The sequence below is a fragment of the Rhineura floridana genome, chromosome 16 (genome assembly GCF_030035675.1).
Source record: "Rhineura floridana isolate rRhiFlo1 chromosome 16, rRhiFlo1.hap2, whole genome shotgun sequence".
NCBI lineage: Eukaryota > Metazoa > Chordata > Lepidosauria > Squamata > Rhineuridae > Rhineura > Rhineura floridana.
In genome coordinates this window covers 8,319,700-8,334,424 of record NC_084495.1, presented here as the reverse complement: position 1 = coordinate 8,334,424, position 14,725 = coordinate 8,319,700, and the positions used below count along the sequence as shown (strand labels likewise).

The 14,725-nt window shown below is 44.2% G+C and overlaps 1 protein-coding gene across 3 annotated transcripts in view; it reads left to right on the top strand.

Moving 5' to 3' along the window:
* LOC133371179 (vascular endothelial growth factor receptor kdr-like) overlaps window positions 1-14,725 on the top strand; it is a 344,491-nt gene that overhangs the window by 256,514 nt on the left and 73,252 nt on the right. For all 3 annotated transcript variants that reach the window (XM_061598328.1, XM_061598327.1, XM_061598329.1), the window contains exons 14-17: window positions 3,157-3,303; window positions 8,254-8,379; window positions 9,313-9,419; window positions 13,674-13,809. In XM_061598328.1, the coding sequence (XP_061454312.1) occupies window positions 3,157-3,303; window positions 8,254-8,379; window positions 9,313-9,419; window positions 13,674-13,809 (516 nt within the window). The remainder of the gene's footprint in view (window positions 1-3,156; window positions 3,304-8,253; window positions 8,380-9,312; window positions 9,420-13,673; window positions 13,810-14,725) is intronic.

Here is a 14,725-nt window from a genome sequence, read left to right as displayed (position 1 = left end):
TCATGTGGAACATCTCCGTTTGTACACTGATGATATAATGTTGAGAGTACAGGCGGGCCCCGCTTATATGGCAGGTTCCATTCCGGACTGCGGCCGTAAAGCGGAAATTGCCGTAAAGCGGAACCCATTGAGTATAATGGGGCATGTCACGCGAAAATGCCACAAAAGCGCAAAAACAGCTTTAAAACGGGGAATTTCCCCTAATTGAAAGCCGCCGCATTAGCGGAATGCTGGAATGTGAAGCGCCGGAAAGCGGGGCCCTACTATATCTAATCCGGTAGAAGCAGTTCCACGTTTGTTGAGAGAGCTCCAACAGTTTGGAGAGATGTTGGATTTGACTGTGAACTTTAAAAAATCTAATTCAATGTTTTTCAATGTATCTCATCAAATACTGTTACAGGTCTCTCAATCAATAGGGGTGTGGCTGGATCCAAATTTAAATATCTAGGAGTGCAAGTGGCTAGAAATCTTAGGAAAACTTTTAAGGTTAATTATATGCCAATTTGGAAAAAGATTCAAGCAGATGTAAAGAAGTGGTCCAAAATAAAAATATCATTATGTAATAAAATCACAGTAGTAAAAATGATTGTACCCAAATCTACATATTTGTTTTATGTGTTGCCAATTGCAGTTCCACAGAGGCATATGAAACATTGACAGAAGAAATTAGAAAGATTTATATACAACTCCAGGCCACCGATAGTCATAAAAAGCTGTAGATACAGAGGGGGAAAGGAAGGAGGTTGAAGAATACCTGATCTAAATCTCTACCATGAGATATTTCAAATCCAACACCTTCTTTCTTTTATGGATCATAACACTGAGACAATGGATACAGGTGGAAGTATATCTTTTGCAAAATGATAATTACAAAAGTATTCCCTATATCAAAAAAGAGGTCAGAAAATGCTGTAAATAATAATAACAACACAACTGTGGGCTCAGTTTTATGAAACGAAGAAAAGAGATATCCTTTCCAGGAAAGTCACCATTGATTCCGATATGCAACCACCCGGACTTGTATAACCCAGCAAGACTGGTAGACGATGGGGTATTTTTAGAATCAGATATGTATAAACTGAAGGATTTTTCTAATGGTCCCCACCCTTTAGCTGGGAATGTCTGGAGAGACAAACTGTTTGGTAAAGGGGTGCCTTGGCTGGTATGATACCAGCTGAGCACATTCATATGCAAGCCGAGAATAATGGAAGAGGGGACCAGGGCACTGACAACAGGAGAGCAGTTGATTCAAAATTTGGGGAGTAAGGGTAAGGGCTTGGTTTCCAAAATATATTCTTATTTTATAAGTAAGGATATGGGTACCTATTCAACATTAAAAGCTCAATAGGAAGGAGAGCTAGGGACAGAAAAAGAGGAAGAAAAGTGGAAAGAATTTTATTTATTTATTTATTTATTTATTTATTTATTAAATTTTTATACCGCCCCACTAGCATAGCTTTCTGGGCGGTGTACAACAAAAATACAAATATATACCATAGGATCCCATAATAATACAACAAAAACATATATAAAAGAATAAGAATTCTAAGATCAGTTACAGCAAATTTTAAAACTAAGTTAAAATTAGATTAAAACGCCTTAGAAAAGAGGAAGATCTTAACTTGGTGCCAAAAAGATAGCAATGTCGGCGCCAAGCGCACCTCATCGGGAAGACTATTCCACAGTTCAGGGGCCACCACTGAGAAGGCCCTAGTTCTTGTTACCACCCTCCGAGCTTCTCTATGAGTCGGAACTCGGAGGAGGGCCTTTGATGTAGAACACAGTGTACGGGCAGTTTCATATCGGGAGAGGCGTTCCCACAGGTATTGTGGTCCCGCGCCGTGCCAGTAGCGAGTTCTTTTAAAGAAACCGCATTAAAGATAATACCGCGCTGGTGCTTGACACCTGTAAGATTGGCTCACATTATGAAAATAACCCCCACGCTGCGCTGGAGAAATTGTGAGGGAATAAGTTCGTACAGGCATATGTAGTGGGAATGTAGAATGGTTAAAAAAAAATGGATAGAGGTCCAGACACAAATTAGTAAGATTACAAAACAGATATTTCAATTGACATCAGAACTAGCTTTATTAAATCTTTTTCTGAATACAGACTTGGAGTTAGCACATAGGAGGCCAATCAGGGGTATGCTAGGAGCTGCACTCCAAGTAATAGCTCGATGCTGGTGAGATCTGCTTGGTATGTCATTGGATAGATGGTATAGAAAGGTGTGGGAAATAGCATTAGTAGAAAAATTGTCACGAAAATTAAAGGTACCTGCTGGGATGAAAAAGAAGGACACCTTTACAATATGTTGCCAGCCATTTATTTTATATATTGCACAGGTAGAGAGAGATAGACAAATTCCAGCCCTGTTTGCAAACCTTTGGGCTGCATGATTATAGTTTATTATCTCTGGTTTTGCAGAACTTTCCCTGGATGTATAGATGCATATGTTTTGTGAGTATTTGCAGTTGGGTGGGTGGGGTATATGAAGACTGTAATGATTTATTTGATTATATTGCACATTGTATGAAAAAAATAAACTATGGAATTTGCTCCCATAAAGTGTAGCAATGGCCCCCAACTTGGATGGCTTTAAAAGAGAATTAGACAAATTCATGGAGGATAAGGCTTTCAATGGCTACTGGCCATGATGGTCATGTTCTTCCACAACCAGCAGAGGCAGTATGTATACCAGTTGCTGAGAATCACAAATGGGGAGACTGCTATGGTGCTATGCTTGCAGGCTTCCCAGAGGCATCTGGCTGGCCACTTTGAGAACAGGATGCTGGATGCCCCAGAGCACATGCTACAGCCACGTGAGGACATCCCCACAGCCACATGTCCTTTGCAACCATGAGAACAAGCAACTTGCTTTCTATTCTGCCATATTCCTTTGAATTCAATGTCTGGGCGGACTCTCATCATAATGTTAAAAGTTCATTGACATTTGTGCTTTACCAGATCTTCATTTCTGTTTGGTTGGATTTCAAACTGCGCTCTGTTGTTATTGATGTGATCTTTCTGCCTCCTCTCCAGTTGATTTGCTTTTTTGCTTCCCACAAATTGGAGTCAATGTACTAGTGTGAGGATGGAGATGCAGGATGTTGGTGGGTATGTGCCCTTACGAGCGTCATTTCTTTCTGTTTGCAGTGAAGAGTGTGCCTTACATTATGGAGAACTTCACAGACTTGGAAGTTAATATTAGTGGGAAGATTGTTTTGGAGTGCAAAGTAAATGGGACACCCAAGCCCATTATTGCTTGGCTGAAAAATGGCTACCCAATTGCCCCTGCTTCAGGTGAGCCTCTGTTTCTCCAGCTTTTGATTACTGTGATATAAGTGAAACACTCAGTGGTAGAGCCAGTAGAGACTGGTGGCTCTGATATCACAGTGGGGCTATGAATCCACTCCGGCATTTAGTCTGAGCAACCTGGACAGCTCCTTGAAAGTTTAAACTAAAACCCTGGAGCGGATTCACTGCCCTACTGACATCGGAGCCACCAGCCTCCGCTGGGTAGAGCACATGCTTTCCATGCAACTTGTACCAGGTTCAATCCCCAGCATCTCAAGGGAGGGCTGGGGGAAAAAACATCTGAAACCCTGGAGAACTGCTGCTTGTCAGCATAGACCCTGAAGTAGTTGAACCAATGGTTGGACTCAGTATTAAGGCAGCTTACTCAGTTATACTCTAGAACAGGAGTGTGGCCTTTGCCCTCATTCCATGTAGGCCTTGACCTCATTTTGTGGGGGGGGAGCGCAAAGAGAGAGAGAAGGAGGGTGTATGAGGGGAAATTGGAGGGTGGGGGAGAGCCAAAATGGATGAAGCGATGAAAGGAGATGTCAGGGAAAGCCTTTTGTAAGCAATCAATTCTCTGGAAAGAGCAGTCTGTTACTATCCTTGCTGCCTGCTGGACCTGGAAGAAAAGAGAGGAGGGGGTGCCCATCCACTTTTGACTGTGGCCCCACCCACTGCCAGTGTGCAGCTTCCACCAGATTCTCCCTGAAGACATAAGGCCCACAACAGGAAAAAAATATTCCCCACCCCTGTCCTACAATGGAAGATACATTTGTCCTTGCAACTGTTGGACAGCTCAGTTAATATTGCCTCCTGGTGTTCCACCTTCCCTTCTGCCCAGGCAGTCTGACTTAAGGGTGCGAGAAGGCATTGTTTTCTGCTCTGCCCCGCTTTTAACGCACACAGCACCATTTCCATTCCCCTGCAGTTCATCTTCTGCCCAAAACTACATCCCGCCTTGGCCAAATTATGTAATTTAGGTCATTAAATTATGCCACCCCATTCATTTCAGTGCAAACGAAACACAATGCAAGTTGAGGGGTGGGGGACATAATCAATTTCATATTGTTTGCAGACTGAAAGCAACAACAACAGAAAATGCTGATGGTGTTCTTTCTGGATTGATTTCCATTCCGGACATGGGATGAATAAGCAAGCACCAGCCATTTCCACTCCTCTTTCTGTGTTCATTGGAATTTTCTGGCATCCCTAGCCTGAGCTCAGGGATGGGGCCACGCTTTCTATGCCAACATGATAGTTCTGGGATGCTCAGCATCAGTGGAGGCTGGTGGCTCCGATGTCAATGGGGCAGTGATTTTTCCCCAGTTGACACTGAACTAGCACTTGCAGAACTAATTTATTCAGTGCTTATCCCAGGACTGGAAAAGATATCGGACAGCCTCTGTTGGTCTCAGAATGTTGCATCTGTCTCCAATCCTTTAGGAACATTTGCCACCCCTATCTCAGACCTGGGCCTGACTAATTTGCACATTGCAGGGGTGCACATTTCTTGACCGTTTCTCTCCGCTCCTCTTAAGTGGCTGTTCCTGTGTCTTTAATTTTCCTTCTTGGGTTAGGCAGACAAGATCATCTCTAATTCAGATCAGGCTGTTCTGGGCAGAAACTCTTTACAGCTACTGAAATTTCATAAATAATTCCAGAGGGACAAGCATGTAGCTCATCCAGCCAATGGAAACATGAATAAAATATCTGGAGAAGGAAAGAAAAAACACCTCGGGGTAAATATTTCAGCACTCCACATGGAAACTTGCATGCAGAGCTTATGTTAACAACAGCCGTATTCACAGGCAGGAGACACTGCAAAATCTAAATCTATCCCTCTTCAGTCCCAGTGGGTTCTACCTGCTTGTTAATGATACCTTCTTAGCAAAATAGATTCACTTGGAAATCGCATACTGCGGCAGCAGAGAAATGAAAGACAGAAGAGAACAGTAGGGGAGATCCTACAGTGGCCTTGCCTCTACACGGGCAGAACAGCTTTCCATACAGTGGAAACTGGTGGCTCCGACGTCAGTGGATCTGCTCCAGGGTTTAGTCCAAAATTTCAAGGAGCTGTGCCACCAGTCTCCATTTTTTCCATGGTGTACTTGAAACGTACTTCCGTCGCTGTGAAGGGTGGAGTGTGTGATTGCAGAGTTGGCTTGTTCACTGTAAGGACCTCATAGAATCATAGAATAGTAGAGTTGGAAGGCGCCTATAAGGCCATCAAGTCCAAACTCTGGGAAGCAGAGCACACAACAGGATCCCTGAAAGTGGGGGCTCGGAGGGGAGGACTGGTGCACAACAGTGTCCCCAGAAGCAGCCCTTTTACATTTCATTGCAGAGATGAAAGTAGGGTGACCTCTTACGCCTTGCCAGGAAAGAAGAAGGTCGCCTCCACACGCTCACTAATTTGTGGGAGGGATTCAGTCACATAATGGAAATGTAGGTTTGCACAGTTCAAGAGGATTAAAGCGCTCTGTTGCAACAAATCCACTATTTTTTTTTTTAAAAAACTGACTTTTTACAGTTAGGAAAATGATGGAGAAATGTACTCAAAAGTGTGGGCCGAGCGGGAACAGAAAATGTCAGTGGGGAATGGGGTGTTGATGTTTTTTCACCCTGTTTGTTTCCCAATTTGTCGGGGGGGGGCTTAGGGGGAAAGAACATTTCCCCCCAATTTTTCTGATTTCCCCCCCCAGGCCTTCACATCTCTAGTGTGGGAAAGGGGTCTGAAATAATGAGGACTTTACCAGTCACAGCCACCTCTGGCCCTCCCCTAAGGGTTAGGGGCATCAGCAGGACCTGCTCCAAATTCCTCAGACCGCACTTCCCCCCCTTCTTCACCAGTATGGCAACCCCCTTATGGTCAAAGAAAAATGATACAATACTTTGAACTTCTGAAATGATGAGATTCATCACTGAATGGATGCACCACTCCCACATATCTAGAAGTAACCCTCTCATATAATCTCATTTCACACTGCCCTATTTTGGAGATAAAAATGTTACATTTTTGTGCAGACAAACTATGCAAATAAATAATATTTATAGCAACTTTCATAGGTTGGATCTGCTGGCAGGGTTGGGCTGAGGCCAGTGGGGGCGGCTCCTTTGAGCTCCTGGGACCTCAGCCAGTGCCCCTCCCTAGGACACTGCTAGAGCCAGGCCTGTATGTCTTAGAATTCCAACAGAAACGGAAATAATAATAATAATAATAAAATTTTATTTTTATGCCGCCTATCTGGCCGAGTGAACGGCCACTCTAGGCGGTGCACATAAATTAAAATAAGATACAGCATATAAATGCAATATAAATACGACATATAAATACAGTCTTCAACTAATCAACCCACCCACATCTGTACGTTATATACTAAAATTTGCTAGGGATCCTGTATGCCCACTGAAATAGCCACGTCTTTCATCCTTGGCGAAAGCCTACCAAGGAGGGGGCATGGCGAAGATCATAAGGGAGAGAGTTCCAGAGGGTGGGGGCCACAATTGAGAATGCCCTCTCTCTAGTCTGCACCAGCCTGGTTGTTTTCACTGGCGGGACCGAGAGAAGGTCTTGTGAGGCTGATCTTGTAAGGCGGCACATTTGGTGATGCTGGAGGCACTCCTTTAGATAAACTGGACCGAAACCGTGTAGGGCTTTGGGACTGGACATTGCTACAATTCACGTTTGTTTGAGGTCAGGAAGGAAATCACGCAAGTGAATACAAGTGGTATTCATTATCTTTTTTTTTTAGTCTGCAGTCATAATTACATTGTTTTCTGCATTGGTTTTGATGTTTCCCTTCCACTGAAATTAATTATATAATTAATTATATTCGTTTCAGCCATAGAGGATAGCCAGATACGCAATGTACGTTTTAGCAGAAGCTGAAACATAGTGTAGCGGAAACAGTGCTGACTATGATGAACACAGGACAGGACGGAAATCTCTGCCTCCTTCTATCCCTACCTGAGGCAGAGGGAAGCAGTAGCCTCAGGCATCAAAGGCTGAGGGACAGAGAGTGTGACACATGGCCTATCCTGTGCGCCCCTAAGCTAGCCTGTTGTGCTCAGGTGCAGTAGAGGAAGTGTCGAAGTACGATTCAGCTGTCACTCGGGTCGTTTTTTTGTACACAGAATGGGGGGGGGAGACAGGAGGCACCATTTTGCCTCAGGCTGCAAAATGTCTTGGACTGGCCTCAGTCACAGCAGTGGCACTCCTCCCCAAGGCATTTGGAAGGTGCCATTTTTATTTCCCAGAAGCCCCTGAGAATGACACCACATCATTTTAGAGCATTGTTCCCAGAGGACCTGCAAGGGGTGGTGGATGGCAACCAGCCTCAGAAGAAGATCACCACTGTGAAACTGGCAGCTGTTGCAAAGAAAAGTGAGCTTGGGTGGGGAGAATGTTTCAGGGTAATCCAGAGTTATCTCAGCTGAACATTCAGCTCAGTTTTATGCAGAATATCTGTGGTTTGGTGGAAGGGCCATAGCTCAGTAGTAGAGCATCAGCTTGCATGCCGAAGGTTCCACATACAATCTCCAGCATCTCCAGGTAGGGCTAGGAATGACCCCAGCCGGAAATCCTGGAGAGAAGCTGCCAGTCAGTGTAGACAATATTGAGCTAGATAGACCAATGGTCTGACTCTGTATGAGGGAGCTTCCTATGTTCCTATCCTCATTATCTCCAGTTAAGAGGACCTCAGATAGGTGAGAGGGGGAAACTCTGCTTGAGACCCTGGAGAGCCACTTCCAGTCAGAGTAGACAAAACTGGGCAAGATAGGCCAATGGTCTAACTTGGAGTAAGGCAGCACCCTATGATCTCATATCCCTTTCTGCTTCCAGACAGCGTCTTTATATTGCTGCCAGCAGACTCTGATGCCAATTATATGTTGAAAATGCTGCCTAGAGAACACTCTGGTATGTGCTCAAATGATTTTCAATCCTTTCCTCAGGAATTTCCATGGAGAACAACACCCTGGTGATTGAGCGAGTGAAAAAGGATGACGAGGGCCACTACGCATGCAAGGCCGTCAACGAAATGGGCCAAGACAGCACCCAGGCATTTGTTAAAATAGAAGGTAAAATTGCAAGAGGAAAGACTTTGACTGGATCAGTCAAACATCCAAAAAATGTAGACCATCCAAAATCAGATGCTATTATGAATATACCCTAGAAAGGAATAAATGGGCAAGTTTAGATGCAGTAAGGATAAGTTGGGCCTGCAACAAAATGTTGCAGTGTATCCTCACTTCCTTGCAAGTGTGCTTCTGTTCATCATTTCTAGCCATCCCCTTTTCCAGGGTATCCCACTCCACCACCACCCACACACTCTGGATCCCCCCCTGCCCCACCCAGTACTCCACATACCATAGCTGCTGAGCATGCTCAGTCCTCATTAGGTTGTTCTTTCATTGTTTTTTTTGGGGGGGGGGGAGGATTGCCTCCTTATATAGGGTGAAGTCTTATGGCACCTGGGAGGGTGACCCAGAGGCCATAGGATATAACAGAACATCTTCCTCATCCCACTGCTCTGGAAGCTTGCAATGTTCTGGCCCAGCCAATGTCAGAGAGGGCCAGAAGAGGTGTCTGTCAGCCAGGGGCGCTTCAGAGGTGTGCTGGGGGAAGACTGTGAAACAGCTTCCACCCAAAGAATCTATAGTAGTCCCAGTTCCCTAACATTTCCCCTCTCCCCCCAAACTGAGAAGTAATTTAAATTGCCACCTACCAAGTTTTTTTTTAATGATAGGTCCTTGCTTACCGGATCATGTAAAGTCTTTGTTCTGCCACTGTGTGGAAGTGAGTCCTAGCAAGATCCAGCCTAGCCATCTGGAATTCTTGGTTTGCTATACGAGTGGCCCTCTTAACCTTACAAGGTGTCGTTTTAGTAACCTGTAGTGGTGACAATGGTTGCTGGGCACGTGTGTGATTTATGGGATGTGGCACATTGGGGGGGGGGGGCAGAGAGAGCACTGAACCGAAAGCTAACAGTGTGTTTCATTATTTTTTTTCAGGCTCTGAGGAAAAGTCCAACATTGAAGTCATCATTTTGGTTTGCACTGGTTTAGCGGCCACCCTCTTCTGGCTCCTCCTGACCCTCTTCATACGGAAACTAAGAAAAGTAAGAGGATCTCTGCAATGTTCAAGGCTTCACAACAGGTTCTCCTTTTCAGGCACTGAATTTGTTTCAAGCACAAGAAGCCAGCGGCTGCAGTCTCAGAGGACATTCTGTTCCGCGGATACGGTTCTGAGGCAGGGGAGGGGAACCTCAAGCGTTTGAATGCAGCCCCCCAGTCACCTCCGTCTGGCCCTTGAGGCCACATTACTCCCCAGGCGCTGCTCTGTGTCCTCCTTGAGTGCTATTGCCTGGCTTGAATGGTCGTGATGCCTCTTGCTTACCTGGATGGAGAGACGTGAGGGTAGAAACCTCCAACTGTTGCATGGGTCTGCTGCCCACTTTTGCCTCTGGCCTGCCCACTGCTGGCATTTAGTCCTCAGAAGGTTGCTGTTTAGGGAACATGGCCTTCAGGATGAAAAGGATTCTCCATCCTTGGCCTGGGAGCTTCTGTTGTCTGAAGGGCATATTTTTCTCCCATATGAACTTGCCTCTTTTCTGATATCATCTTCTAAGACCCATCTCCCAGTTCCAAAGTTTAGGCAGATGGTGATTGGGAAAGGGCTTTTTCTGTGGTGGTGCAGACCTTGGCAATAACTTCCTCAGAGATATTTGCTCCGTGTCAATTTTACTGACTTTTAGGTGCCAAGTTAAAACAATTCTTGAGCTTTCAGGGTGGCAATCAGCACAGCTTCTTTATGTGTACCCCGTCAATGTTTGTCTTTCAGCTAAGTCTGTTTATTGGGATGTTAAAATCTTTGTGTATGTTTGTGTCCTTAATTAATTTTGATGTGTGCCGCTTTGAAAGCTTTCAAGGGAAAGTCAAATAATAAATATTGGGCAATATCCAATTAAACCTTAGTCAGAATAGACCCACTGAAATTAATGAACCTAAGTTAGTCATGTCCATTAACTTATAGAATCATAGAATAGCAGAGTTGGAAGGGGTCTACAAGGCCGTCAAGTCCAACCCCCTGCTCAATTCAGGAATCCAACTTAAAGCATCCCTGACAGGTGGCTGCCCAGCTGCCTCTTGAATGTCTCCAGTGTTGGAGAGCCCACCACCTCCCTACGTAATTGGTTCCATGGTGGTTCTGCTCTAACATTTAGTAAGTTTTTCGTGATGTGTGACAAAGAGGAAAGCCAGGATCTCTTCTCAATCATCTCAGAGTGCAGGACACAGAATAATGGGCTCAAGTTACAGGAAGCCAAGTTTTGATTGAATTTCAATGGCTCTACTACTCTGAGTAGGACTAGTGTTGAATACCACCCATAGAAATCAATAGTCTTAAGTTGCTTAAAGCTACTGACTTCAATGGACTTCCTCAGAGAATGACCAATGGTAGCTGGTGGCTCCATGTCAGTGGAGCAATGGAAACTGCTCCAGGTTTTAGTCTCAACTTTCAAGGAGCTGTCCAAGGTGCTTGAAAATTCAGACTAAAACCTGGAGCAGATTCCACTGTCCCACTGACATGGAGCCACCAGCCACCATTGAGTATGACAGATATTGGCTATCACTGATGTTAAATAAGACAATTAATAAATAGTGCAGAAACTATGAAGGTCCTGATCCCTCTTTGTTGAATGGAGCTGGAGGAAGGCTGTCACACTGGACCTAAAGGGACTTAGGAGGGTGGGGGTGCAGGAGGGGCATACTGAGAGACTCTCTCTAAGATCATACAGAGCTGCTAAGCACTCCAGTATCAAACTATGGAACTTTTTCCCGATTTTTTTTCACTCTCTCTTAAAAAAAAAGCCCAACAACTGATAACAGATTATGAAAAAATAATATTTTTTATGCAGTAATAGTTGATAGAAACAGGACACTTTACATAATAAGAACCCAGACATATTCTCAGAGGATCCAAAATACAAGTTCTTATTCTACTACAGCCTTCCCGAATGTGGTGCCCCCAGTTGTAGTTTTGGACCACAACTCCCATCAGCCTCAGCCAGCACAGCACATGGCCGCTGAGTAGTACCACTGAGTGGCTGCATTGCAAATAAGTTCCTAAAAGTTACTGACACAACAGCAACTTGACCAAAGGGCAGTCAAGTTATTTTGGCGCCTGAGATAAAAAGCCCATAAGTGTCTCTTTTCCTCCCTGGCAGTAAAAATAAAATGATAACAAATTAAATACCTAACAATTTGCTGCCTTTTCATGGCGCCCAAGAAGAGCTGCCTGAGGCAGCTTCCTTACTCTGCCTAATGGTAGGGTGGAACCTAAGAAAAATGTCTCACCTGGCTTCTGAATCATGAGTGTCTCTAGCGCTTCTGGACCCTTGATAAATTTAAACATGCTCAGTGTTGCCAGGATGACCATAGCACATCCCTGGAAATTGAAGATTTCCCTAACTGTTCTTTGGTGGCACAGTAAAACCTGGGACATTGTGACAATGGAAAAACTGAGTAGGATCCAAATACAAAATGGTTCTGGTATTTCCCTGGCTAACACGTGTGGAAAAGCTACCAGAGATCTAGGCTAAAGTTCCCAGCAATCTTGAAATTATTGGCTGTGATGATACGTGACTATCTTAAAATGTTTTTAGCTATTCTGAATGGTTTTTAAGATGTTTTTAATGCTTTTGTTTATTTTATCTTTATTGTTTTGCTGCCTTATTATTTGCCAACCAGAGCTTCTTTGAGAAGAAGGGCAGGATGAAAATTTAGTTAATAATCAACAATATAACAACCTGTTTCTTTATTAAAACACATAGCTTTATTTTTTTACTAATCTACATACTAGTTCAGGGCCTCCGTGGCGCAGAGTGGTAAGCGGCGGTAACGCAGCCGAAAGCTCTGCTCATGGCCGGAGTTCGATTCCAACGGAAGGAGGAAGTCGAATCTCCGGTAAAAGGAGTCGAGGTCCACTCAGCCTTCCATCCATCTGTGGTCGATAAAATGAGTACCCGGCATATGCTGGGGGGTAAAGAAAGGCCGGGGAAGAAACTGGCAATCCCACCGCATATAAACGGTCTGCCTAGTAAACATCGCAAGACGTCACCCTAAGAGTCGGAAACGACTCGCACTACAAGTGCGGGGACACCTTTACCTTTTACATACTAGTTCAATACACTTACCTGCTTTGTTATTGGCCATTGAAATAATATTGGTGCCTCTAATATGCGGTTGCAGACTTATAAGACAGAAACAACTCTGTTAAGTATTGTCATTATAAGAACATAAGAACATAAGAAGAGCCTGCTGGATCAGGCCAGTGGCCCATCTAGTCCAGCATCCTGTTCTCACAGTGGCCAACCAGGTGCCTGGGGGAACACTCTCCCCTCCTGAGGCTTCCAGCAACTGGTTTTCAGAAGCATGCTGCCTCTGACTAGGCTGGCAGAGCACAGCCATCATGGCTAGTAGCCATTGATAGCCCTGTCCTCCATGAATTTGTCTAATCTTCTTTTAAAGCCGTCCAAGCTGGTGGCCATTACTGCATCTTGTGGGAGCAAATTCCATAGTTTAACTATGCGCTGAGTAAAGAAGTACTTCCTTTTGTCTGTCCTGAATCTTCCAACATTCAGCTTCTTTGAATGTCCACGAGTTCTAGTATTATGAGAGAGGGAGAAGAACTTTTCTCTATCCACTTTCTCAAGGCCATGCATAATTTTATACACTATTATCATGTCTCCTCTGACCCGCCTTTTCTCTAAACTAAAAAGCCCCAAATGCTGCAACCTTTCCTCGTAAGGGAGTCGCTCCATCCCCTTGATCATTCTGGTTGCCCTCTTCTGAACCTTTTCCAACTCTATAATATCCTTTTTGAGATGAGGCGACCAGAACTGTACACAGTACAGTTACCTGTACATTATTACCTATTAGACTTGTTAGTCACTTGTTACCCAAAGGTCTTCAAGCGACTTACGACTTATTTAAAAACATAAATATAAATACATTATACCATTAACAGATTCATGCAAAACACTTGCAGTGCATATAATATCATCACTGATTATAATCATCGTTGTCATTACTATTGTCATCACCACCTCAAATCTTGCAAGCGTTTTGATTAAAACTATTTTCAAAACCATTCTCTGATTTGTAGCCTGGAGGATTTAACTTTGCCGGTGGTGACTAAACAGATGCCTATCTATATTTATAAGTCTGTGCTCCTATGTACAGAACACAATGTGAAACAAAGCCCTGATTTTGGCCCAGACCTCTCCAGACCCCATTCTGTGCTCGCTTTCTTAGACTTCTCCTTTAGAAGACAGCAATTTCCCACATTAACTGGGGATTTCCACCTCTTGCAGCCGGATGCCACAGATATTAAAACAGGATACTTGTCTATCATCATGGATCCCGAGGAGATGCCTCTCGATGAGCAATGCGATCGTCTCCCATATGACAGCAGCAAGTGGGAATTTCCAAGAGATCGGCTGCGGCTGGGTAAGTCATTCATACAGTGGAGACTGGTGGCTGCCATGTTAGTGGAACAGTGAATCTGCTTGGACAGCTTCTTGAAAGTTTGGACGAAAACCTGGAGAAGATTCACTGTCCCACTGACATGGGGGCCATCAGTCTCCACTGCACACTTATTATGTCAGCTTCAACGTTCTGAGAATCACAGGCTGGATCCTGGGTGGATAGACTTCAGGCTTGTGGGATCTGCTTTATTTGTGACTAGAACTTTAAGGTCCACCAAGTGGAGTTGCGTGCAAAACAGTGGCTCAGGGGCAACATGTAACTAAGGAAGAAGATGCCTCTGAGCACATGCTCAGTCCAGGAATTTGTTTTCACTACCAGCCCTGTAAAACATGAATCTGCTTCTGGTTTCCTTCCCAACCCCCTGCTCCAGCTTACTTCATCACCGTAGCCCACTTTAGAACAGGGAAGGCTTTCTGTGTTTCCTATGTATTTTGGAAAGTTGTTTCTTAGCTATGCGATTTTGCACCTCTTCAGATATTTTAACCAATTTTTTCATTCCTGAGATCAAGGAGCAGATTTTCATGTATGTTGGGATACAGTTGGATGCCATTTTGAATCAACATGGCGGACTGAATCTTTCAAAACTGCACTGATTTTAACCACTGATTTCAAAACTGCATTGATTTGTTAGAATTCCCCAGCAACAGTGGGTACAAAGTTACTAGCTGTTAAATAATGGGGAGTCAGCAATTCTTTGTGATCTACTGCAAATCACCCAGAGATCTGCCAGTAGATCCTGATTTACCTTTTGCCCAGCCCTGGCCCAGGCTTATATGGTGATTTTCAAACTTTCACCCTTCAGGGAACCTTTGTCCATATTGATTTATCTGCTACAGAACCCCAACATGGTGCAAATGATTCCACTGGGCCATCCTAC